Source organism: Lontra canadensis, unplaced genomic scaffold (genome assembly GCF_010015895.1).
Source record: "Lontra canadensis isolate GAN:19392208 unplaced genomic scaffold, GSC_riverotter_1.0 scaffold100, whole genome shotgun sequence".
NCBI lineage: Eukaryota > Metazoa > Chordata > Mammalia > Carnivora > Mustelidae > Lontra > Lontra canadensis.
This window is the reverse complement of record NW_022631094.1, coordinates 4,789,441-4,817,154: the sequence shown is the minus strand read 5'-3', so window position 1 is coordinate 4,817,154 and position 27,714 is coordinate 4,789,441. Positions and strand designations below refer to the sequence as shown.

Here is a 27,714-nt window from a genome sequence, read left to right as displayed (position 1 = left end):
CCTGTATACCACTCTGGTGGGAGACGTTCATAACAGGGGAGGCTACAAACGTGTGGGGCAACAGGTCTATGGGAAATCTCTGTACCCTCCTCTCAGTTTTGCTCTGAACCTAAAAATCCTCTAAAAAATAAATCTTAAAAAAATAAAAAGACTACAGAAGGTGGAAAAAATTAGAGACAGGCTCTAAGAACACTAAGCCAAAGAAAAACCAAGAATGTCATAGAAGAAAGGAAGTGTAATCACAGTGCTCCATTTGAATTAGTAATAAACAATATTTATATAAGTAATATAAATACTAAAAATAGCATTTAAAAGTTCTGCTATAACTGGATCGAGAGGACGTGGGACATGAAAACAGGGAGTGGAGAATGGGATTGCCGTGTATAAGAGAGTTAGTGCTTCTTCTACCTTCATAGGAAATCAACAAATAATGTTTAAAATTATTCAGAAAAATGTAGTGAAATGCCAGAGGTATTCAGTTAGATAGGGATTATTGTTAGATCTCTAGCTTTTGTTTTGTGTAATAAATCATATTGATAATTTACTTTTAGTAATATTGAGTATAGTATTAAAAATCATTAATTATATGGAAGAAAGTGAGCTGAGAATCATCAACAAGAGTGTATCACAAACCAGGAACTGTGATGGATCCATTCTGCTAGAGGTTGAATTAAAAAGAAATGTTGTAGAAAACAGTGAAAAGCCTTAGAAGTATTTAGCTTGGGATTGGGTAGTCAGAGGGACACAAGGCGAAGAAGCAGAAGATACTTTAAGACTTTTAGTTAGCAGTTAACAATATCAACCCTACACGTGCAAGTGTTGCTTTGAAAAATGTAATTTACAAAAGAATGATGCAGGCCATTTTCAAAATCTATCAATAATTCCAAACCAATATGGTCACACTTTTTGTTTCTAATAATTTAATTGAACATGAAATGAGAAGTTAAACTGATCAATGTTTCTATCTCATTTATTTCCTCTATCCAGATAAATTATTTATAAGTTGGGATATGGCCAGATTGTAAATTGAAGGAAAGCCTAAAAAATTATTAGCTAATAATTATGAAGTTAATTAAGACATAATTAAACATTAAAAAAAAACTACCTGTCAATAGAAGTATTCCAATGATATTTAAAATGTTTATAAATCAGTAATATGTGCAAGTTCTTCATTTGGGCATATCCAGTGTTCTGTTTTCATAGAAGACTAAATAATGTATGTTTCTGCTTTTATTCTAGTTCTCAGAAACCTTTCATTTAGCCAGTCATGGAATCACAGGCCTCATATCTCCTGTTACATTATTTTCCATTTTAAATCATTCCAGGAAAGCCATATAGAATTTATCCATAACTGAGAATTGACATGAGCATTAAGCAGCGTATTGCATTGGAATTTTTATCTTAGAAAAAATAATAGCTTAGTTTCGTATAGTATTTTGCAATTATGCTGTCATTAAGGACAAAGAATGCAAAAAAACAAAAAGAATGTTAGTCTTGAATTCTATGTAATCATTTCATGATTAAAGAATTAAAATAATGGTTCTATAATTAGTTTCTATGCTTGTATGATAAAACCTCTCTAATATGAAAAGGAACATGATAATCGTTTTATTTTGTCATCAAAACCCATCAGGTTTTGTAATTTGATTTCCATTGCTTTCTTATTTCAAATTTTCATAATATACTCCTGATTTTCACTCTTCTTTTCACTCTCCAGAATTTTCACCTGTGCTCCCGAATTCCTTTGCTCTTTATTCAGACACTCAAACGTAATATTTTAGTTTGAAGCACTGACTTTCACTGTGGGTCACAACTGGCTAACCTTCCTATCCCCAGTGGTTTTATTAAATGAATAGTCTGACCTATAAACTTTCTTCAACTCTCTAACCTAATAGAATACCTTCTATGTCCTTGCCATTTATTAGACGATTTATGAAAATCATACAATCTATGAAAAGAAAGTGCACTTGGGGCATTATGTCCAAATTATAACTGCATCTTGTCTTGTGGAAAGAGAAATGTCATATATGGTTTCTTAGAGGCAGTAACATTGTATTTTCAAGAATTAGTTTAAATTCATAGATATGCCTAGAAAACATTTTCTCTCCCATCATTTATTTGTTTAAAGCCCCAGAGTATTCAGCTAGGGAGTGAGGAAGACTCGAGGCACACTGCTTCTCTCCCCCTGCCCCCTTGCCCATTTTCCTCTAAGGGCCTGGGGAGGTTCATTCTGGCCTCTCGCACCTTCTCTGGGGTCTTAAGCTCCAACACTCCATCTCACAACAGTCAAAGCTCACTTGTTGGAAAGTTTTTTGAGAACATGATTTCTGAAGTGAAAACTTTGATAAATCATTTTTCATTGATGGTTCTTTAAAGCTTGCTAAATAAGGTTACTTTGTGCTAAATTTTAAGTAAATGCCTCATTAGAGTTGTGACTGCAATAGATTTAGCAATCTTTCTGGGTAGAAAACAACTTGGATTATTTCTGTGAAATTTACTAGTCAGGAAAAACGACCTCAGGCTCATAATAGAATGTCTTTTCTCGTGTATTTATTGTTGGGTCCTGAAATTATGTATGTCCGTGCACGTGTGTTTTCTTTGTAGCTGGACGAATTCCCCTCGAAAAAGTAAAGCTAAATTTTTCTCACTCCTGCCTGAGACCAGTGACAGGCTAATAAGGAAGAGTGATGATAGTAATAAAATGGGGTGGAGGGGTACATTCCTGAGATTTTGCTGCTTATAAAATGATAGCCCTGTTACCGAATGACCACACAGGGACCCAGAGTAAGATCTAGTCCCCAGTCTTTCTGATGGAGAGAGGTGACCCTCCCTGTGACTCATCACATCAGAAGCAAATGCCGTATTAACAGCTTTGGTGACTACCTTTTTAACGCAGAAAACGTAGCTGTATGTTTTTAATTTGTTATGATTTATTACACTGAAATTGGTGTGAAATGGACAACAAATCATGGGTGTCAAAAATCTGAAAATGAATTTTATCAGCTGAGGAAAGTGAGTGCCTTTGGGATTTGCATAAGTTTCTCATAATTCTTTTCATATTACAAGTGATGAGCAAAACTGTGAAAATAAACTGAAAATGACGTGATATTTCCTAAGTAGCTAATTTCACATGTACATATAGACACATATGAATATAGCCATTTAGCCTCCCGTTAGACTTTTTCTGTAATTCAAAGTGATTTGTGCACACCACAGCAACATCCGTCTAAAAACCTTAAATATTAACATCATTGTCACATCTCACAAAGGTATGAGATTGTCTATAGAAAAATTATACATTACAGCAAAGTACATACCAACTTTGCTTTTTCACTGTTCAAACTAGGAAAAGAGAATTTATACCTATTCACTAGTATAAAATTGTGATGATTAAAGAAAGATCTATCCCTAAATTTCAAATGTTATAAATACCCTTCAGCATTGGGGGAAAAAAAAAAAAAGCTCCCCGTGTTAGGAACTAACTTTGCATGCATAATTAATTGGAGCACCATATTCCTATTTCGCAACCAGAAGAGAAATTGAATTCAGGTGTTTGGTGAACATATGGGGGATTTACTGTGAATTTATGACCTGTGGTTTGAGTGTAAAACCCCAAGATACTTGCTGATAAAACTTAATGAAGCCTGTGCAAAGGAGCTATTTTTATTTGTAGTTTGGTAATTGATACATTTCTTGGTTTAACCCTCCCAGCCTTTCCCCCATTTCTCATAAATCTTCCAGCCTGAGACGGAGAGCCAGAGTAGAAAGCCCTGGTCTTCTGAGCCAGAAGACTAGTGCTAACCTACAATGAAAATTCAAATACTCTTTTCCACAGCATTTCAATCCATTCCTTCCTCCCTTCCCATTTAATCTAGCAATGTATGCATTTCCACCTGCACAGGTAATAGGAGGCAAACCCAAGTGCCATGGGAGGCAGCATTCCAGGTTCCTCTAAGAGAAGCAAAAACTTTCAAAGAGGCATGATGTCACTTGACTCTGTCCTAAGAAAGCAAAGATGGAGGCATAGTGTAACTCCTCATTCAAATGTCGGCAACAAACGCATTGCCATTTCCAGGTTTTTCACCCAGGAATCAGCCTGCCGCACACGCGCCCTAGCAATACCACTCTGCTTCTCTCTTCCTAGGTTTGTTCCACGAACGCTCCTGATGTGAGTGCCAAGAAAGAAAACACATGCAAGTGCTCCGTTTTAACATACGGGGTGTAATGGGTTTAATGAGAAACCTGTGTTTGCTCACTAATTTACAGCAATTAGGAACTCAGTTCTGACATCTGTAGATTCTAACTATTTGTCTGGCGATTACAAGATCAGGAAGAGTTTATGCAGTTACTAATCAGTGTAGAGAAACAGGTCGGTGAGAATAATGAGACATACCTTCAGTCTCTCGATGGCACTGGCCCCTAGGAGTTGTGTTGGTAATGCTTTTCAGTTCAGTGACATTTCCTCCCCCCAACACTGTAGTCATCACTGTTCAAGAACCTGTTTGTATCCACTTTATCATGCTGACAATCTGTCTGTTTTGAAAGGATTACAACTCTGTACATCGGTGCGTGACATCACAGTAAGACATTGCTTAATGATCTGAGACGCTTGTGGTCATTGCTGGCTGCCTGTTTCTAAAGTTGTGTGACAGGTCTGCCCTACATATGTTTCCTTGGGTGTCACTTTTTTACCTTCTCTGGTCCTAGTGCCTGTTTTAAGTGACATCCATGAAATAGCTGAATTTTAGACTTGCCAGTGGTACAAATAAAGGGACTAAAAGTTTTTCCTTCTCTGGGATGCAGGAAGAATTAGTCATTGGACAAGGATGGGAAAGGTGCTTTAATTTTACTCTAGTGAAGTATCTTGAAAAGTAATAGTACCCAGGAAGGATGGATTGTTTACATAACATACGAGCTCTTTAGTCTTTTCATTTGTGGGTGACTATCAAGGAAGTCAAAAAAGAGATACATTTCCCTGAAATAAGTGGCCCTCCTGTAAGGGCGGGTTATCTACAGACAGCATCGAGGCTCGGAAAAGCCAGAGTTCAGGAAAACAGGGTCTTTGAGTGTCATGAACGGTGTCCTGGATGCTTTAAATTACTCTGGTCTTTGCCTTTGTCAGTGTGCTGGGATGCAGGCCATAATGGTGTTTCAGAAGGCTGGACGGCAAGATCCCGGAGTTTGGGAGATGGTTGGACTTTGAAACACTGGTGGCTGGAGAAGAAAGAGTTCCTTAAGGGGAGAAGTTGGCAGTCAGCAGAGCTCTAAGAGCCCCCCTCGGGTGTAGCATGGGACCCCGGGGAAATGCTAGAAATACATCATGGGAATATGCGTCAAGCATGGAGTGGCATATCTGAGATCTCAGATAGAATTTGAAAATGGACTTTTGTAATTTTTTTTTAATTGGGAAAAGAATAATGTCCTTTTGCGTTTCCAGTAATTGGATGCCAAGTGCAGGTGTAAAATCCAGTAGCATTTGGAATAAGAATTTTGTACTTAGGCCAAAAAGTAAATTGCTGGGGCTGAGGAGTGTAGAGCAAAAATGGAAAGGCCAAGGGTATAAGCTGATGTGGTTAACAAAATCTTTACTGTACCTGTTCTTTTTTTATTTTAATTTTTTTTCAGTGTTCCAAGATCCATTGTTTATGCACCACACCCAGTGCTCCATGCAATACATGCCCTCCATAATACCCACTACCAGGCTCACCCAACCCATCCCACCAGGCCCCTCCAAAACCTTCAGTTTGTTTCTCAGGGTCCACAGTTTCTCATGGTTTATCTCCCCCTCCGATTTCCCCCCACTCACTTCTCTCCATCTCCCAATGTCTTCTGTGTCATTCCTAATGCTTCACAAGTAAGTGAAACCATATAATAATTGACTCTCTCTGCTTGACTTATTTCACTCAGCATAATCTCTTCCAGTCCCATCCATGTTGATACAAGAGTTGGGTATTCATTCTTTCTGATGGAGGCATAAGTACTCCATTGTATATATGGACCATATCTTCTTTATCCATTCATCTGTTGAAGGGCATCTTGGCTCTTTCCACAGTTTGGCAACTGTGGCCATTGCTGCTATGAACATTGGAGACAGATGGTCCTCCTTTTCACTACATCTGTATCTTTGGGATAAATACCCAGTAGTACAATTGCAGGGTTATAGGGTAGCTCTATTTTTAATCTCTTAAGGAATCTCCACACTGTTTTCCAAAGTGGCTGCACCAACTTGCATTCCCACCAACAGTGTAAGAGGGTTCCCCTTTCTCCACATCCTCTCCAACACTTGTTGTTTCCTGTCCTGTTCATTTTGGCCATTCTAACTGGTGTAAGGTGGTATCCCAATGTGGTTTTGATTTGAATCTCTCTGATGGCTAATGATGATGGACATTTTTTCATGTGTCTGTTAGCTATTTGTATGTCTTCTTTGGAGAAGTGTCTGTTCATGTCTTCTGCCCATTTTTTGACGTGATTATCTGTTTCGTGTGTGTTGAGTTTGAGGAGTTCTTTATGGCTCTTGGATATCAGCCCTTTGTCTGTAGTCTGTAGTGTCATTTGCAAATATCTTCTCCATTCTGTGGGTTGCCTCTTTGTTTTGTTGACTGTTTCCTTTGCTGTGCAGAAGCTTTTGATCTTGACGAAGTCCCAGAAGTTCATTTTTGCTTTTGTTTCCTTTGCCTTTGGAGACATATCTTGAAAGAAGTTGCTGTGGCCGATGTCAAAGAGGCTACTGCCTATGTTCTCCTCTAGGATTTTGATAGATTCCTGACTCACATTGAGGTCTTTTATTACTTTCGAGTTTATCATTTTGTATGGTGTAAGAAAATGGTCAAGTTTCATTCTTCTACACATAGCTGTCCCAATTTTCCCAGCACCATTTATTGAAGAGACTCTTTTTCCCACTATATGTTTTTTTCCTGCTTTGTTGAAGATTATTTGACCATAGAGTTGAGGGTCCATATCTGGGATCTCTACTCTGTTCCACTGGTCTATGTGTCTGTTTTTGTGCCAGTACCATGCTGTCTTGGTGATCACAGCTTTGTAGTAAAGCTTGAAATCAGGCAATGTGATGCCCCCTGTTTTGTTTTTCTTTTTCAACATTTCCTTAGGAATTTGGAGTCTCTTCTGGTTCCATACAAATTTTAGGATTGTTTGTTCAAGCTCTTTGAATAACGCCGTTGGAATTTTGATTGGGATGGCGCTGAAAGTATAGATGGTTCTAGGCAGTATAGACATTTTAACAATGTTTATTCTTCCAATCCATGAGCATGGAATGTTTTTCCATCTTTTTGTGTCTTGTTCAATTTCTTTCATTTGTGTTCTGTAGTTCCTCAAGTACAGATCCTTTACCTCTTTGGTTAGGTTTATTCCCAGGTATCTTATGGTTTTTGGTGCTATAGTATATGGAATCGATTCTCTAATTTCCCTTTCTATATTTTCATTGTTAGTGTATAAGAAAGCAACTGATTTCTGTACATTGTACCTGTTCTTTTGTAAATTGGGGATTTGAAGGACATATGTTAAGTCCCAAACTCTGGACAAACTAAGTAAAACCAGTTTTAACCAGAAATATCTCTGTGAGTTATGTCAGATCCTGGCGGGTCACCCATCTCTGCCAGGAAGAGAAACTAGGAGTGAGCCCATGAGTTTGGTTTTACTGAATGACCTGGCTGGCAGGTCTGTTTTCACCACACTTTGAGAAAACACCCACATGGCGGATTTGGTCTCATGAGGACTGATTTTCAGAGCTCACAGAGCCAGAGTGGGTACGTTGGATGCAGTGATAAGGAAGTTGACTGAAGGAGTCACCCTAAACAATTGGGTAGATTTCCATGGAGTGTTCTTGGCGATATACTAGTGTTCAGAGGAAAGCTCATTTGATTGGTTTCTTGTGTTAAGATTTGGCAGTAACCATCTTTCAGGGACATCTTCTGCAATAGTATTTACTTTGTGCAATTTTTCTCAGAGACTAGAACTTTGGAGTGACTAACCATATAAATGACAGTGGTAAAACTCATTCATAAAATATGATTCCTCTCTTGATTCTGCTCTTCGAACCAGCAAGCTTTTCCAACAGGCAATATTTGTTTGCAGCCATGGGCAGGGCTTAGGTCTTTGTGCTTCTAGGCAACTTTATTCCATTTAATACCTATGTATGCCCAGCCCACCCCCATCCCCACCCCCGCCACTCTGCCAGCACTAAGGTGATGTGGTGGTGGTTGTGGCGAGTGTTTGTGTCTATATGTAGGTGTGTGTGTTTAGAGGAAAGAGGTTTAGAGTGTCTATTATCTTTTGTTGCAATGGAGCACAAGAAAACAAACCCACTGTGCAGTCACATTTCAAACCCGTATTTGCATCACATCCATGAACATCTTGTGGGTAAAATCAAGACACATGGCCAAGGCCAACCTCAAAGGGTATTAGTTCTGTCGCTGTATTAGCACAGTCATAACAGCTTCTTCTATCAGTTTCTGTGGATCTGGGGTCCAGCTACAGCTCAGCTGAATCCTCTGCTCAGGGTCTCATCCAAGTACAATCAAAGAGTCAGCCAGGCTGGGGTCTCACTGGGAGGCTCCACTAGGGAAAGAAACATTTGATTCCCTGCTCCCGGAGTTGTTGACAGCATTCTGTTCTCTGCAGCTTTAGGATTCAGGGCTGATTTCTTCTTCAAAGCCAGAAGAGAGAGATACAGACTTGCAAGATGGACACTGCATACTTATATACTCACACAAATGTAATCATATCCATTCCTTGACTTTTATTCCATTTCATTGATAGAAGCAAGTCACAGGCCCTGCCCATACTCAGCGGCGGAGAGTTGTGCAAAGGTGTGAATATGTGGAAGGGGGATCATGGGGCCACTGCCACTCTGAAGTCTGTCCATTACAAGTATTTATGTAGCAGTTTACCCTGCCACAGGAACGTGACTTGCAGAATATAAATATATTTATATATTATAAAATATATTTACATACATTATATATAAATATAAATATATAATTACAATAAATATTTATTTATTATATTATATATTATATAAAAATAAATATAAATATAAATTTATATATAATATATTTATATATATTTAATGATTGTGATGAAGTCATGATCTTAAGAAAGAGAAACACATGCACATGTAAGCGATAAACACTGTAAAACAATATTTTCTGGTGGAATCAGAAGATGGAAGGAAAGGAGAGGATATTACAGAAAGAAAGATTCGAGTGAATATACCTGCCTCCCTTGTCTTGTACTAGACATGATAATCACCTGTCCATTTTGGGCACCATGGAAAGCCTGCCATAGTTCGTTCTTTCCCTTCTGTCTTCCCCATCCCATATCATGGTTTCCTTCCTTCTATGGGAAAACTAGTATATTCCAAGGTGGTACTTCTTGCCCCCCCCCCCAAAAAAAAAAAAAAAAAAAGAGTGGTCGTTATCCCTTCCATTGAATTCTGGATCTTAAAGCTGTGCCCTCTGTTCCAGCTTTCCAGATTTCTTTTGCATAATTAAAAATGCAAATGTTAAGGTATTTTTAGTCCATAAAGAATTAATCAGTCATATCACAACCCCCTCTCTCTCAGCATATGTTGGTCTGAAAAGATAGGTCAGACCTCCAGCCTGCAGGGCAGTGGACCCAGCGTTAGATCAGAAGGAGCAGACAGCTTTGGAGAGGGAAGACTAGATGGAAATGCCTAGTTGTCTTTTTTTTTTTTTTTTAATATTTTTGTCTCTTGGGCCTGTTACTGGGGGATCAGTGGCCTTATCTTGGTGCAGTGGAAGTAAATAGCCTAGAAAAGCAACGTAAGAAACAGGCAGCATCCGCAGAATACAAAGTAGAGGTTGCAAGCTAGCTGCCCACAGACTTATTTGGTTTGGTTTTTTGTTTTGTCTCACCTTAGCTCGAAAAAAAGAAAGTAAGCCAGCATTTAAAATTCAGGGAATAGGGGAGAAAACTATAGTTCTGGCTTCTCTGTAAAGAAAAAGAAAATAGAAGGCAACGCTAGGCTCACATCCCTTCAGGACAACAATCTACTGAAACCAAGTAAGGGACCAGACCAAGCGTATTACTTCCATTTGTCACAGAACCCACGTGGGTGCTCCCAAGGCCGTCGGCTTTCCTTCCGTCCTTAGTTAATTGCCACACGGGCCTGGGAATTTGTCCCGACTATGACGTTTACAGGCTGAATTATTTTCTAAATGGTGTCCATATGGCACCTGCAGTGCTTTTGAATACATACAGATTCCTAGGACCCGCCCACGACTGACTGACTCAGAATCTCTCCAGGCGAATCTTGGTCAATCAGCATCTTTAAGCAAGCGCCCTGGATGATTCTCATGGACGCAAGAGAATGCCTGTTGATGTTTCTATTCTCACTTGCTGGACCTAAGGCGATGGTCGGATAGCGTGCCTGCAGGGCTCAGGCACAGGACAGACTCCAGAGCTCACGGGCACATAGGATCGTTGCTACAGTTGGCTACTTTTGCAAAGCATGTCGCAGTGGTCCATTCCGAAGGCTATAAAGCCTAGCACTCTGTGTGATCTTCCTCTGATAGGAGAGGGTACAAACGCCATGTAATTATGAATGGGAAAGATTTGAATTCCATATAATTCAGGGTTACACTGTTCATGCCGGACTAGGAATCTCCATAGTGGGTGAGCCAATGTATCCTTGTTTTAGTGCTGTCAGAAAGACTTCCAGATAATTACTGAACCAAAACCAACCACCGTCATTTAGTTGAAAATTTATATATATATACACACACATAAAAGTATAAAAGAAAGTTCCAATTGGACTAAAAAAAATGTATAAGGGAAGGCTGTGTTGGTGTTAGACTTAAATTGTCTTGTGTCTGTGGGGATTCTTAGGAAAAAACTATCTCTGGGATGCCTGGGTGGCTCATTCAGTTAAGAGTCTGCCTTCAGCTCAGGTCATGATTCCAGAGTTCTGGAATCGAGTCCCATCTCCGGCTCCCTAATCAGTGGGGAGTCTGCTTCTCCCTCTGCCTGCTGCTCCCCTGTTTGTGCTCGCTCTCTCTCTCTCTCTCTCAGTCTCTCTGGAAAATAAATAAATAAAATCTTTTTTAAAAAGGAAAAGAAAAAACCATCTCTGTAATTGTCCTCTTCATCCCCCGTTTCTGTAGAAGTTATGATTTACTAGCTTGTCATTAAGAGTTGTATTGTCTCTGTCACCCATCTGATAACTCCTGTGGCATCTGTGTTATTCACCACACATAAAATAATGAGCAACCTAAGTTGTCAATGAACCTAAATATAAGTTGATTGGGATGTGTAGGCCTTAGTCACTAATGCTAATGAATATTTAAAATTTCCGTTGGCTTTCTTGGCAGAAGAGCCAACCAGGAACTTTAGATGTCCAAATGTGAATTATTGGCCCGTTATAGAGTGGCCTGAGAAACAGAGCGAGCAGTTGCAAGGGATTCATTCATGAAGCCAGGATGTCACCTTCAGACTGCCAACAGTCGTCCCCAAGGATGCTTGATGGTCTTCCAGTCTTTGGAAGTCATCATCAATCATGAAAACCATTGTGGCCTGTTTTTCAATTTCAATCCTTAATGTGGCTTCGCTAGTCTTAGGCAAGTGGGTTGCCGTTCTCTAGAGCAAAGGAGGAAAGGAAGCAAAGGAAAAGAGAGGGAAACAGTGTCTCTACAGCTGCTGAGGTTTGAAATAAGGGCAGAAGAGACTTCCAGAACTTGGCTGCCACTGTGAAAAACATTGAGGTCACCAGAATTTAAAATTAAGGACACTGGGTCAACTTCCTGTGTGGAGAGATTTGCACTTTCAATTAACCACAAATGGTAGGAGATCAGTTTTCATCAGTGGTTTGGACTTCATGAACCTAATAATTATAGGGTTAAAACTGTCTATGCTACATGAAAATAACAGGGAAATATTTCTAGTCAGACCTGTAAAATATTTTGTCAGTCAAGCCTCCTACGATCCTCATATTAAAAGCTATGGAAAGTATTCCAGGAACAAAAAAGTCACAGTTGGAGAAACAGCAGTGAGATGAACGAATGCTCACTTCCTATCTCAGGAACTATCTTTGTGCCTGCATTATCGCAGCTTCACATGGAGAGAGGAGTTGCAGGGATTGGGTACTATGTTGGGAAGCCATTATTGAAAGTGTATGTGTTAAAAAAAAATATAAGATGCTTTATATGTTTCTTGAAAACCAGTGGGAATAACAACCTGCTCAGCTCAAGAGTATGGAGGGCAAGTTTTAAGCAGTATCCAGACGTGGGCGGAAGCCTTGTCAAGTAGCACATTGTACAGACCCATTAGCCTTTAATGTTCTCTGGGTGATCTGTTCAAAATATTTGTCAGAAGAAAAAAGGGAAGACAGGGTTTTATTGACTGGAAAAATAATGAAACTGGGAGTATTGACAGAATATTCCAGAAGCTCTAATAAAATTAATAGCAACAAAAAGATGATAGGAATCTACCCAGTAGATTAAATGATGAAAGACTATCCCATATTCTTGGAAGATGTTCATATTGTCCTATATGCGAATATTTTCAATCTGAGATTCTTAAACCTTTAGCATTTTTCAAAACACATGGAATCATATGAAGATATATATTAGAGAATTTTATGTACTCCACCATGGCAGACTTCCTCTTTCCAAGCTACCTCTGACAAATTACATGACCCAGGGCAGGTGTGCAGCTAGAGGAACTCAGAATCATACTGAGTAACCAGGGTAACATGTTTTCAGTGAAGAGACCCCGTCTTCTAGGATCTTATAGCTCTCCTTTCTGTGAGCAGCTTGGAGGGTATAGTTGATAAATACAAGGCTTGATTCTCACCCTCAAGGAGTCCGATGTGTCACTGGGGAGATAGCATGTACCTAATGTGCTTGAATAGCTCTCCTGATAGGACATGACTTCGTCCTCAGGGGATAACATAGACCAAAAGTGCCATGAGATTTAAGATTGTTTTAACTTGGCCATCTCTGCAACTCTTGCCAAAGACTGTTTTTAAAATCTGTATGATTTTATAAAGCAGGGGCTTTGGAGTCTGGTACGCGTTTTACTAAGGGACATAACACGGCACAGCAAAATCAGGGATGGACTGGGCTCCAGAAGAATCTGGATTCCAGCCTCCCCTCCCTGTTGATGGGGAGACTGCAGACAAGTCACGAAAGTCAGTTTCTGTGTGTGTGTGTGTGTGTGTGTGTGTGTGTGTGTGTGTGTGGTGAGAGAGAGAAATACTACCATCTGTACCTATCTTAAAAGCTTTTTGTGAGAATTAAAATTTAATGCTATCAAAAAAAAGGCAACATTATTATCAGCTAATTGGTGAAATCAAACTGCCACCCAAAGTTATTTTTTAAATGCTTGTCCTTTACGCTGTGAGACCTGCCTTTTGTATATAGATAACTCCTAAACAGAAACTTTACATAATGGCATTATGAAAATAATACTGCCCGTTCGTGAGTCTGTGTTGTTACTTGGTTGTTGCAACTAGGATATTTAGAGCAGAAATGATTATCATGTCCAATTCATATGTATCTAAAACCCCACTCAGAGGTATTAAATGCCTTAGTCTGAGAAGGCGGGGGAGTGAGGATGGGCCCTTGGTATTTCTGTCTCTTAATGCAATGTCCTTTCCAAAAAAATGTTGCCGCCAGCACCTTGCCAGCTTACAGAAAGGAAATGAAGCTTTTAAAGTAACGCATGAAACAGGAATGTCTAAAAATACTGCTTGCCCTCTGGAATATCTGAAGTAAGTCTTCAATAAGTCTTAATCATAAGAACAAAATGAAAGCATTTTAAGTGCCCAGAGACTGTTTTATAAACTCACTGCCTCTTAAACGGTGTCCTTCCACAGCCAGCTGCCATTTCCTTCCCCTAGCAACTGCACATCACAGATTGGATCTCTGAAGGGTGTTCATTGCTGCCCCTTCTCTCTTTTAGCAACAGATCAACTCCTAGCAACCATGATCGGATACAGCGTCTACGGCAAGAATTTCAGCAAGCGAAGCAGGATGAAGATGTAGAAGATCGGCGACGTACCTATAGCTTTGAGCAACCCTGGGTGAGTGTGCGGTTCGGCAGCACAGAGAACAGTCTGACCACTTGCCTGCAGTAAAGAGCCACTGAGCTCTGACCTTCGTCCTTTATGAAACAAGACAAGATGGAGCCAAATTCCTTTGACCTTTAACATATTGACCTTTTCCTCATTTCCATCTGGGTTTCATCATTGCTAATTTCATTTTATATCTTGTTGCACCATCTGTCCATTGCATAATCAGTTGCATTTAACTTATGACAAGACATAGCCAAGGGATTCTTGCTCTCAACTATGCACTTTTTTTTTTTAACTTTAGTAAATATTTTTCTATATACATTTTTCTCAGAATCAGAGCCAGAATAAATTAGTTCAACACATGGCTATTGTGTATCTAATATACACGAAGTATAGTATTTAGGAATTCTTGATTCTTTATTCTCCCTCATCCCCTTTGTGTATTTGTGGAATCCCTCTGGTTTAGCTGCCCATATCCCTGTTCTAGTGTGTCCTGCTCACAGCCATCACAGTGATTTTTCTAAAGCAAAATTTTGAATGGCGTCTCAAGGCCCAGAAGAGAGAGTCCAAATTCTACAGAGTGCTGTGCTAATCCCCCTAAGTCCAGCCCCAGACTTGTGCTCTGTTCTTGTGTTTTGCCTTGGAGAAGATGGGATTGCTGGGAATGGGAGGCACTGGGGGAGATTTGGTCGGTGGGGGGGGGATGGAGAGGTTCAAGATGATGGGAATTTTGAGGAATCTCTTTGGAAACTTGAGAGAGAATCTGTGAGAGGTGAACATACAAGCTGCTTGAGGTAGGAGGTTCTAGCTGGGAGTATTACTAAGTCTAGTCAACATTGTACTGTGCCCATAGCCAACAGGGCTTAGAGGACTAGGAATAGAACAATGTTTGGATTAATTCAGTGGTGGGGATTGGCAAGACACACATGACAGAAAATCAGGGAAGGCACTCTGGAGGCCTGGGGAAGATGCTGGTGGAGCATTGCCCAGGCTGGGTGAGTACAGCTCAAGGAAGCACTACCCCAGTTGCCTGGGAGGATGCAAGAAAGGTCGGTGGTCTACGGATTGGAAAGCGTAGGGGGCTGTGGACAAGACGATATATTTTTTTAGAGTCCAGGATCTTGGAGGTAGGACAATTCTGGATGATTTGAGGTCAAAGGTATCCCATCCATGTGAGTTCCTGAAGTAGATGAGAGATTAAGGTCCAAAAAGATCATGAGTTCAGTTCAATGAACTGGAATTATAATTACACTAGATATTTGTGGAAGTAGGACTAGAGGAATAGTAGTGTTAGAAAGAGCTTAAAGTGGGGGAAAAAAAAAAAATCCTGTTTTATTTGGGAAAGGGTATGTACTCAGCTGACCCAGAATTGAGAGGTTGGTTATTTTGTAGGGAAGCAGAGATAAAGGTAGAAATGTAGTCGGAGGCTTCAAAGCTAGATTAGGAGTTTGAAGAAGGATGGTATCAGGACAGAGCACAGGCCTACTGGCCAGGCGATCTGGCTCCTCAGGCCTCTTTTCTGATGTTGTAAACCAAGAAAGTTAAGAGTAGATGGTTGAGTGCTGGTTATTAAACCCTTTGTTATAAAATGAAAATTTAAGAGGAAGCTGAGTGCATAAGGCAAAGCAGATAGAAGGAGAGCTTCTCCAAGTGTGGTCCACAGACCAGCACTTTGAACTGTCACTTCGAAGCTTGTTATAATTGCACATTCTCTGGCCCGGCCTCAGACCTTCTGGATCTCAACCTCTCTGGGTGTGGCCCAGGAATCTATATTTTAACAAGGCCTGGAGGGGTCCTTCTGGAGCCTCTTCAACTTGGAGAAGCACCTTTCTAGACCTTTAGTCATCTCTGAGGTCCTTTTTGGTCCTAAAATCCGACACCCTCAATAGATTCTTCTCAACACCAGAAACCTATAAACATTTCGATTGTGGGGTTTAGGGGTCAAATTAGAGTCTGTGGAAGATAATTTTGAGGTAGAAGAAGGAAAAATGGAAGAAGTGGTGCCACCTCAGTTCAAGTGAGGAAGGTGGAAACTTAGAGCAAGCAATTGGCAAAATGAGACCAACATCCAAGAGGAAGACCTGATTGTGAAATCAAGCCCAGACTAACTTTGGGAGGTTGTAAAACAAGTTCAGCAGATATAATATCTAGGAAAATTTCTAATTGTGTTCCTGCAACAGTATTACTATTAATGGCATTGTTTTTCTAAAACATTTATTTTTTAGTTGATCAAGTAAATTGAGTCATTCCCAGGTAGCAGCATGACTGAATTATGTTAATCTATTTATATTGTTTGGCATAATTGACTCAGTCTCTGCCTACTAGGTTTCCTAAAGCATGGTTCTTTCTTTTTTTTTTTTTTAATTAAGTTTTTAATTTTAATTCCAGTATAGTTCACACAGTGTTATAGTAGTTTCAGGTGTACAATATAGTGATTCAACACTTTCATGTAACACCAGGTGCTCATCACAACAGGTGCACTCCTTAATCCCTATCACCTATTCACCCATCCCCCCCACTCACCTCCCCTCTGATAACCATCAGTTTGTTCTCTGTAGTTAAGAGTCTGTTTCTTGGTTTCTCTCTCTCTCTTTTCCTTTGCTCATTTGTTTTGTTTCTTAAATTCCACATATGAGCAAAATCATATGGTATTTATCTTTCTCTGATTTATTTTGCTTAACATTATACTCTCTAGCTCCATTCATGTCATTGCAAATGGCAAGACTTCATTCCTTTTGATGGCTGAGTAATATTCCATTGTGTGTATTCCACATCTCCTTTATCCATTCATGTATCAGAAGACACTCAGGCTGCTTCCATAACTTGCCAATTGTAAATAATGCTGCAATAAACATAGGGCTGTATGTATCCCTTTGAATTAGTGTTTTTGTATTCTTTGGATAAATATCCAGTAATGCAATTACTGGATTGTAAGGTAGTTCTATTTTTAACTTTTTGAGGAAACTCCATACTATTTTCCACAGTGGCTGCATCAGTTTGCATTCCCAACAACAGTGCATGAGGCATCCTCAGCAACACTTGCTTTTCATACTGTTGATTTTAGTCATTCTGATAGGTGTGAGGTGATATCTCATTGTAGTTTTGATTTGCATTTCCCTGATGATAGGTGATGTTGAGCATCTTTTCGTGTGTCTGTTGGCCTTCAGGATGTCTTTTTTGGATAAATGTCTGTTCAGGTCTTCTGGCCATTTTTAATTGGGTTACTTGGTTTTTGGGTATTGAGTTGTATCAGTTCTTTATATATTTTGGATACTAACCCTTTTCAGATATGTCATTTGCAAATATCTTCACCCATTTGGTAAGCTGCCTTTTAGTTTTGTTGATTGTTTCCTTTCCTGGGCAAAAGCTTTTTATTTTGATAAAATAGTTTTTATAGTCCCAATACTTTATTTTGCTTTTATTTCACTTGCCTCAGGAGACATATCTAGAAATATGTTGCTACAGCCAATGTCAGAGAAGTTACTGCCTGTGCCCTCTTTTAGGATTTTTATGGTTTCAGGTCTCACATTTAGGTCTTTAATCCATTTTGAGTTTATTTTTGTGTACAGTGAAAGAAAATGGTCCAGTTTCATTCTTTTGCATGTGGCTGTCAGGTTTAACCAACACCATTTGTTGAAGAGACAGTCTTTTCCCCACTGGGTGCTCTTTCCAGCTTCGATGAAGATTAATTTACCACATAATAGTGAATTCATTTCCGAGTTTTCTATTCTGTTCCATTATCTGTGTGTCTGTTTTTTGTGCTAGTACCATACTCTCTTGATCTCTTCAGCTTTGTAATAGAAGCCGATGTCTGGAATTTTGATGCCTTCAGTTTTGCTTTCTTTTTCAGGGTTGCTTTGGCTATTTGGGGTCTTTTGTGGTCCCATACAAATTTTAGGATTGTTTGTTCTCGTTCTGTGAAAAAATGCTATTGGTATTTTGATAGGGATTGCACTAAATGTGTAAATTGCTTTGGGTAGTATAGACATTTTAACAATATCTGTTCTTCCAATCCATGAGCATGGAATGTCTTTACATTTCTTTGTGTCCTCTTCAATTTCTTTCATCAACATTTTATAGCTTTGGAGTACAGACCTTTCACCTCTTTGGTTAATTAAGCTCATTCCTGAGTATCTTATTATTTTTGGTGCAATTGTAAATGGGATTTTTCTCTTCTTTTCTCTTTCTGTGGTTTTATTATTAGTGTATAGAAATAATGGCAGATTTCTGTACATTGGTTTTGTATCCTGTGTCTTTTACTGAATTCATTTATCAGTTCTCATAGTTTTTTGATGGAGTCTTTTGGGTTTTCTATATGTAGTGTCATGTCACCTGGAACTAGCAGAAGTTTGACTTCTTCCTTAATAATTGGGATGCCTTTTATTCCTTTTTGTTGTCCGATTGCTTTGGGACTGCCAGCGCTATGCGGAACAAAAGTGGTGAGAAGAGTGAACATCCTGTCTTGTGCCTGACCTTAAGGGAAGCTCTCAGTTTTTCCCCATTGAGTATGATGTTCTCTGTGGGTTTTTCGTAGATGGCCTTTATGATGTTGAGGTATATTCCCTCCGGGCCTACTTTTTCGAGGGATTTTATTGTGAATGGATGTTGTACTTTGTCAGATGCTTTTTCCGCATCTATTGGCATGATCGGATGGTTTTTACCCTTTCTCTTATTGATGTGATATATCATGTCAATGGATTTGAAGCAGGATTCTCTTTTGAGGTGTGGTAAACATCCTTAGCTATGTATATTTGCACAGAAAGGCTGAAAAGAGGAAAGAGTATGGTCACCTGCGGTGACCTCAGGTGGTCACCTGAGGGAGAAGACCAATGCTATATGAAAATGGTTCTCAAACAGAGTCCTAACCAGCAAGAGCCTGCCTGGGTTTCTTAGTCCCCATACCACACTGTGAGGAGCAGCAGAATACCTCTTTACTTTACTTGGGAATGTGGATTTCAAACCAGAATTAAATAATTAATTATTTAGTTGATCAGATGTATTGAGTGCTTATTGCTGTGTTCTGGTCAGTGTGTTTGGTGTGGGAGGACAAAGACGGGAAGGAAAGACTACCCTTAGAACTCTGTAGTCGAGCCGATCCAAAAGAAAAGAGTATTTTGTACAGTTTATGATATAGGTGTGCACAGAGTAGTAAGCACAGAGGAACCATGGCCAAATCAGTGTGACTGGTTAGGAAAGGCTTGAAAGATGACCTCGGTGTTCACTTTGGGGGCCATGCACATCTTCTCTGTATCATTTCAATTTCAAGTACACGTGCTGGCATGTACTTGAAAGAAAGAACACCTCACTGAAGTTGAAATATATTTTAAATATATAACTTTGAGAAAGAGAGAAACATGTATTTGGGAACTCAGATTGATTGGACTTCTGGTTGCTGACATTGTATCCCCATGCAAATGTCCAAGTTTGTTTGAGGCTAAATGAGCATTTCGTACTTCTTAGCTGTAGATGTTTTTCATTGGAAGATGTGGAAATGATTTAATACCAATTTTGATTCATTTATAAGGATTTCTTTTTTCTTAATGGTAGTGGGGAATATGTTGGCATAGACTTGTATTTATCTGCTTAATACAGTCCTATTAGGAAAAATGTTTGAGAAAATCTTACACATCCAGAAACTCACCTACTGAAGGTCATAGGCCAAATCATTGTATAACAAAATGCCATCACAACTTTAGACTGACCACTTGGCTTGTATTATCATTTCCTGTAATGAGTGAGTGGGGAATTATTTGGATGACAAGCTGAGAATGGAATAATTTCCTAAATTGTGGGTCAGAAGTTGACCTTTTCTTTCTTTCCTTTTTTTTTTTTTTTTAATTTTCAAACAATTGGGATCTTGCTGTGTACTCTCCTTTCTGATGATCATATAAATGGGCTTCAAGTGACTGTAATTCTACCTAGTGTATTAATTTTCCTACCAATTCTCATTGTTGCCTTAATAAGAGCTGCTCAGTTGTTCAAAATGTAGCTGGGTGTATGGTTTTTGTTATGTTTTATAAAATGAGCTTTGAGTGTCTTAGAGTCTTTTTCTTTTCTTTTCCTGTATGTACTCTGACCTTGAAAGGTCACTGTGTTTGGAAAGGATGAAACTGTGATCTCACCCATTAGAACTGTTTGCAGTCATTCTCGTTATAAGGAGCCACAAACTCATCTTCAAACTATGTGTCCGTCTTAGTCCACAGTAGTTGAAATTGCCATGCTTGTTGGAAATGCCACACGCAAAGTGCAACCAGATGTATCACATAGAAAAAGATCCAAGCCAATTACTTTACATACAGAGAGCGATGCTACAGAAAATTCATCCAAGTAGCCCTTTTCCATTCATCCATTTTCAAAATGTTCTTCCTAAACTCCAGTAGTGTGGAATGCACCTGTTCCTGGACTTTTGTTCAAAATAATGTTCGGGCCTGAGGGAGCTGATTTGTGGCACAAAAGGTCTTTAGATGAACAGAGGCCCAGAAAATTTCCTTACCTCCATAATTAAAGTGAATTCTATCCCAAGTTGGGTAAGAAAAGAAGAAGGAGAAGGAGAAAAAGCAACTTCTTCCCTGGTGTTGTGCCAGGTACAACATAAATAAAGCAGCAAGTTGTTTTAAATCTTTCTTAAGATAATGGAACAATAGCTGAGGTTAGGGTTATTATCGCAGAGCTCAGATATGGACAGGACTTAGTGTTGCTTTTAAAAGAATTAAATTGCAGGCTGCAGACAGAAGTACAGTATGCTGTTAAAACTTTGCAGATACCTGAGTGTTGCCCACAAGGAGACTTGCTGGCTGAGGCGGTTGATAGATGGGATAATGGAGCCTTTAATAGCTATATTGCTAAATCCTTTCCATCCCGGGTTGGTAGTGACTGAAAGTAGTTTAGTCCTTCAGATGGAAAATTGATCCTCTGCGATGTGAATACCCTCTTCTCCCCCAAGCTTTCTTCCTAGCTGTCTTTAAACAAATAAAAAAAAAAAAATCTGTCCTTTTCTCCATTTTTCTGTCTCGCACTTTTAATGGCTCCTCTTCCCTTTTTAGGGTTTTGTCTGCTTTAATTAGTAAGCCAGTCGGTAGTACACAGCCACCCCACGCCCCCAAATTGCCTTCCCTGTACCTGGGGCATCAGAGCAAATGATGCTTTTGTTTTGGTTTTCATCTTTCTTAAGACTTCAAGAGTATATGCTCTGATTTCCTTATAATGGGGCTCCATACCTTGACTCAACAAACACCTTCTCGGTTGAAGGCCTCGCAGTTCACATTGGGTGGAAATCACCTCCCTTAGAAGTCGACCTGGAGAAAGCCATTTCTGCAGGAAAGGGAGGGCCCTTTACTCATGGCCAAAGCCCCCACGCTGCTGCAAAGCAGACCCCTTTCTTGTAGCCTCAGGACCCGTCCCCCCAGCCAAAGGCTCCATGACCAGTGAGCCGTGCCACCCACAGAGGTGTCAGGTAGTGGAAAAGAGTGACTCTGCTTTAGACTGCCATTAGCACGTGACACTAGAGAGCTCGCCTGTTCTGTAGAGCTGCTCTGTATTTTCAACCTACCTGCTGTTTGAGGGCGGGGCGGCGGGGAAAAGTAGATCCGGACACTGGTTGGGAAAGAGGAGATAGAGACAAACGGTGTATAAAAATCAAACATGTATTTATAAAAACTTTATGAGGGAAACTGGTATGCTCTGCAGATTTTTCAAGCATTAGTCACATCATTAGTAGCAATTAAGCTTTTCAACATTCAGAACCCACAAGAGTTCGATCAATAGTTATAGAAGTACCTTGGGTGATGGGGTAGAGGTGGAGGCTGCGAAGGCAGGATCAATAGGCAAAAGTTAACTTTGTCTTGATTAAAAGTTTTTAGTGGGTCCGCTTCAGAAAATAATTACCAAGATTAGCAGTTGCCCCTTTTTAAAAAAATGTTTTACACTCTTGACGTGATTCAGTCGCATAGCTGTTCTTCCTGCCCGCTACCAAATGTGTAAATTACCATTTTTATCAGCACGTGGGATGTATATTAGGGTTGCAGCACATTTGAATTGCTGAAATGGGTACTCCAGATCTCAGGTGGGCGTGTGTTCTTTCAGTGATCGTGGCCGTCATCTTCACCACAGCTTTGCCTCCGAAGCAGACAAACTTCTTGTAGCTCATTTTTGCTTTCAATATGTGCCCTTTGAATGTATGGGAAAGTTTGGGAATTTTGATCATTGATAATTTAAATAGGAAAGTCACTCAAAAGTATCATTTAGGTGGGCTCCTGGGTGGCTCAGTCAGCTGAGCCTCCGACTCTTGGTATCAGCTCAGGTCATGATCTCAGGGTCATGAGATTGAGGCTCCATCCCTGCTTAAGATTCTCTCTCTTCCTCTCCTTGTTGCCCCTCTCAGCCCTCTCTTTCCCTCTCTATCATTTATAAGAATAGCACATACATGTGTGTATATGTGAACAGATACAGGTGCACACACACGTAGGCTTACATGCTGCTTTACATGAAGAAAAGTTAGAGTATCTGAAAAGTATTTTCTCTAAATGTTCATAAAACATTAATGAATTTTCTTTCCTATGTAACAATGCACTTGTGTATTAAGCTCTAAAAGTTTGACAACATTGCCTAGTTCTAACTGGCGCTGAAACATTGTATGGTGCGTAATTTATTTTTCTTCTTTCTTTAGCCCATGAACTGTTAACCTTTTTGGTTTTGTGGGTTTTTTTTTTATTGATTATTTTCACTTAGGCAAAAGAATGATTTTGTATAACTGAGGAAAATGCTCAGTTAATGACAATGTGATGAAAACACTTTGTAGATGATATTTTTAATATTTTGTTTTACACCAGTAAATGATGGGCAAGTTGCGTAGCTTTTCCAAAGCTTATACAGTTGTTTGTACGTTCTAAATAATATCTCTCTATAATCATGATAAAGACCAGCACTTTGCAACTCACTTACAAAAGTAACATAGTTTTCACTGTGGTTTTAAACAGGAGCCATGAAGAGATCCACATATCATGGCCCTCGAGTGTACTCATACTATATCACCACGTATTTATTTCTATTTACAATCTCTACATTACCATGGCTGTGGCAACCTTGGCTATTTTTTTACTTGAAAGGTCATTGCTTGTCAGGAATTTCATCATGAACAAGGCCAGGTTATTTGTAATTTGCACTCTTAAAAACAGAGCTGTTACCTTATTGGCTGTTAAATCTCCAGAATTATAACAACTGTAAATTACCCATGTGTTTCCCTGTATACATGTTACTTTGTTGTGGTGCTTGTTGATACTGTTTTATTTGAAAACCTGCACTTCTCTCTGGGGTTACAAATTACCTCTCTTCATTTCTTGATTTTTGTGATTTCTGGACTCCAGATTCTATTTCTGCCAGAGAGATGGAAACCCCAGTATTTAAAAGTCAGGATTGTCCATTATAATACTGTTCCCACAATTTACGTTTTTATGCGATCGTCATTGAAATCATGGGTCAGGTTATTTTTTATTCGGGCCAAGTATGAAACTTGCCAGGATGAATTTACCTAGGTGTTGCTCTGCGCTGCTCAGATATATAAGCCTCCTGGAAATCTGCAGCTCAGTAACGTTTCATCCTAAAGATAAGGGTGATTCTTTTTAAGAACTTACCCGTTTGCACACTTTGAAAAAGAGAAATGGAATAAAATATTCATGGTAAGGTTAAGGTGTATATTTCATCCTAGTGGGCAGACTAGGATGACATATGTCAGTTTGCCAATACCAAATTCATTCACTCATGTTAAGTTTTCCGATCCCGTGTGATGATAATTTTATTATTAGAATGCATCAAGATCCAACTAGATGCTCGCCACTGATAAGATTTGAGGAGAATGGTGTCAGAAACCACACACTGGAGGAAGCAAAAGCCTTTCAACTTCTTCTTCTTCTCTTTTTTTTTCCTGTCAGAATCAAATTTTCAGGCCTCTGGGAGAAACAACTTAAAAATACACCTGAAATTTCTACAAGTCCTTGCATTTTCTTTTCACATCTCCACAAGCAGTGTGTCACAGAACAGCATGAGCTTAAAAAGCTGGTGACTAAATCCTACTGGAGAATGCCAGATCTTTCAAGACTGCTTGACACATGTATATAGCTTATACTGAATGAAAAGGAAAGGAAAACGTGGTTCTTTTTTGAGGGTGTAAAGGCAATTGTGTAGTATTTTCTTGCTTTGCTTTCCCTCCATCCAGTGGCTTCTGTCAAGCTTCCCATGCCTCACCATGAACAATAGAAACACTCAGTTCTCTTTTTGGCCAGCCTCATCGAGTGTAATGGAAGAAAATGTCTGTCTTCCTTAATGGAGTTGATGAACAATTGGTTGATGCTTTGTTTGCATAAGCAGAACTCACTCAGCAAAGTGTTTTCCTTGCTGAAGGCACTGCTGATGTGTTATTTGAACGGTGTTGTGGAGCGGGTCTCAGAACACACATTTGTTCCAGTGAGTGTGGTTATAAACATCCACTAGTAGAGACTGGGGTATTGTAAAGCCTAATCTCTTCACACATTATTTTTGTATCGGGATATTTTTTAATATGCTCACTGACTATGCCCATATGCTTTGAAATTTTTGTCCCATATATTGCCTTATTATTGCTTACCAACAAATAAGATAATGCTGGCCAGGCAGAAAGAGAACAATAGACGATGCTTGCATTCTGTTCACACAAAAGCCAACCACAGGAGCCACTCCTTAAGTAGCAAGCCCACATGTTATCTTACAACTCTCGGAGCGAATGCAAACACTGTTATTTTAGGAAATTAGTGTCGAGTCAAAGTCTGCCACTGGTTTTCAACTCCCAAAGAAAATCGATAGCTTGTTTTCAAGAGACATTCTTCACGCAGAATATGCCTGTTGCGCAATGTTGCGTAACACAAAGGAGAACAGAGGTCCACAGTGCCCAGATGGGTTACTTAGTGTCACCGATGCTAAGATAAACCATCGGTGGGTGTTTTGTAACGTTAGAGGCACCACTGTCTATTTTGAGCAGAGCTACTTTCATTTAGAAGGGCAGATCTAGAAGGGAAGGTAAGCTGAAAACTGTCAGTGAGAAGTTGAAGCATCCACGGGGCCTTGGTCTGCAAGGAACGGTCTACACAGCCGATATCTGATTTTGCTGAGACGCAGCAGTCAGTAGATGACCTGCTGACCAGTGTGTTTAGCCAGAAGGAGTGAAAATTTCTCCATAGAATTTAATTAACCCAGGTAAAAAAAACATGCCATTTCCTAAGAAGGCAACATGTATTATCTCATAACCCATTCAAGTAGCTGTTAGCTTTTGGGTTTGTTCTTTTGATGAGCGTTTCCGTTCCCATGTGGCCGCCATCTGTGGGTTGGAGGAGACCCATGGCAAGCGTGACTAGTTTCAGCCAATCTTGTTTCAAAATGTAACTGTCATCCTTTAATAAAAAGGGGAATCCACTATATTGTTGTCTATTGCTAGGCTAAAATATGTAGCTGCTGAAAAAATTCACCAGCTCAGCCAACGTTCACGGACTCGCCCCACTTTTGTGAATTATTGTAGCAGATGTTTAGGGACTTGTTTATTTTTGGCATTGGCTTCCTCTGGTCTTCTGAGCAGACTCACTCCCCTATGTTTGCCAGAGAGACATGGGATACAAAGTAGTATCTAATGTTGGTATTTACCAAACCTCGTGAGGAAGACTAGAAAAGTTGACCTCTCAATTTCAGACCATCCTCCAGCCATAATCAAAATTTAAGATGCTCGAGTACTGCGCGCTCGGAAGAGCAAATAGAAAACACAGCCATCGACTTTTTAAAAATTCACAGAATGTGTCATGTGTTTCCGAGGCAATCCTTATGCATCGGAGCAGGGTCAAGCAGGCCCGTGCCGTCCACCCTTCCCTTCTTGCTAACCCGTGTGCGTTTCCGTCCCGCAGCCGAACTCCAGAGCGGCGGCGCAGAGCGGCAGGCACTCGGTGTCGGTGGAGGTGCAGATGCAGCGCCAGCGGCAGGAGGAGCGCGAAGGGTTCCAGCAGGCGCAGCGCCAGTACAGCTCCCTGCCCCGGTACGAGCCCTCGCCCCGAGCTCACAGCCACCCGGGCTGTAGCAAAGCCTTCCCTGCGACACATGGCGCTGGCTTGTCCCACTCTCTCGCGGTAGCCCTGCGGGAAGCAGCCTCGGGGTGCTGGTGGGGTAGAGGGTAGCGGGTGAGAGGCGGGGGGAGGGCAGCATGGCTCAGCCTGCATGGCCGTCTCCCCGTGCAGGGGATGCTGCTTTCTCACCCCAAACTCCCGGACTGAGAGCAAGATGAGCTGACGTAGGAGGACTGGGCTGAGGGGTCACACCTCGGATCTGGTATTGGCTCTGCTACTTCCCAGGGGGCCGTGGACCGGACGGTCTCTTCCGCTGAAAAATGGAAAGCGAACTCTTCCTCTGCCTGGCTGGGTAGGCCAACTAGTGTATCTGGTACCGTGTGGATCCAGGGCTCTGTGAAAGGGTAGGGTGAAGGCTCTGTGGTCTGTGCTCAGGGGGGATCTTACTCTCACTCTCCTGCCATCCTTGCTTTTGCTCAGTGCTGACCCAAAGTCCCAGGGATGCCCACCTCATTAGCTGACAAACCGGCAGGGTCTCTCGGGTGACTGAGCCCTAATACTTTGAAATGATAGACCTTTTTCCATTTAGGTATTTCCTCCACGCACAGTAAAGAATAAAAGCATTTGGGGCGCCTGGGTGGCTCAGTAGGTCAAGGCCTCTGCCTTCGGCTCAGGTCATGATCCCAGGATCCTGGGATCGAGCCCCACGTCGGGTTCTCTTCTCAGCAGGGGGCCTTGCTTCCCTTCCTCTCTCTCTGCCTCTCTGCCTACCTGAGATCTCTCTGTCAAATAAATAAATAAAATCTTTAAAAAAAAAAAAAAAGAATAAAAGCATTTAAAAACGCCCACCTTCCCAAACTTCTCAGGAGGCACTCTGATAATCACAATTCCTACAGGCATTTGTTCTGTTTCAAAAGCAGGTGACAAAAACATTTTGGGTGGGAAAGAAACTATGTTGACCATGTTCATATCAGGTGGATTGCCTGGAATGCAAGCAGAGCCCTGGGGGCCGGGGCAGCAAGTGCTTATACATGTAAACTTGACCGACTGATATAAAAGTAGTCTTGATTTCCTTCAAATTTTTAAGAATGATGAGTCCCTTTAAATGTTAAATAATCACTATAATAACCCTGAGGGACTTGGCTACATTGTTGCAGATCACACAAGGGAATGAAGATATGAATGAAATTCTGTACCAGGCTGAATACTTTATTGTAGTCATCGTGATCGTAGTATTACTGGTATTGTAATATTGTTCATTCGGTTGTTCTTTTTTAATCTATAAAGCTGTATCTCCTTAGAAAACTAAATTACTTTTTCTTTTAAATAGGAGACTGGCTTTTTCTTTTAAATAGGAGAATATTTATTTAGCCCTCTCTAAGTAAGAGTCATTGAAGTTTAGGTCTAGACAGGACCTTGGAAATCATGTTGTCCTACAAGGAAGCAGCTCAGTGAAATTAGGTAACCTCCCCCAAGGTCTCACAGCTGATTCTGCCAACATTCAGAACCCAAACCTGCCCATGCCCTAAACCCTAATTTCATAAGGCTCATTGCTACCAAAGGTTTTGGTTCTTAAGTCTGGAATTTTAA

The 27,714-nt window shown here is 40.3% G+C and overlaps 1 protein-coding gene across 14 annotated transcripts in view; it reads left to right on the top strand.

Moving 5' to 3' along the window:
• Positions 1-27,714, top strand: part of PARD3 (par-3 family cell polarity regulator) — a 649,759-nt gene that overhangs the window by 615,579 nt on the left and 6,466 nt on the right. For all 14 annotated transcript variants that reach the window (XM_032837827.1, XM_032837836.1, XM_032837840.1 and 11 more), the window contains 2 exons: positions 13,939-14,059; positions 25,969-26,096. In XM_032837827.1, the coding sequence (XP_032693718.1) occupies positions 13,939-14,059; positions 25,969-26,096 (249 nt within the window). The remainder of the gene's footprint in view (positions 1-13,938; positions 14,060-25,968; positions 26,097-27,714) is intronic.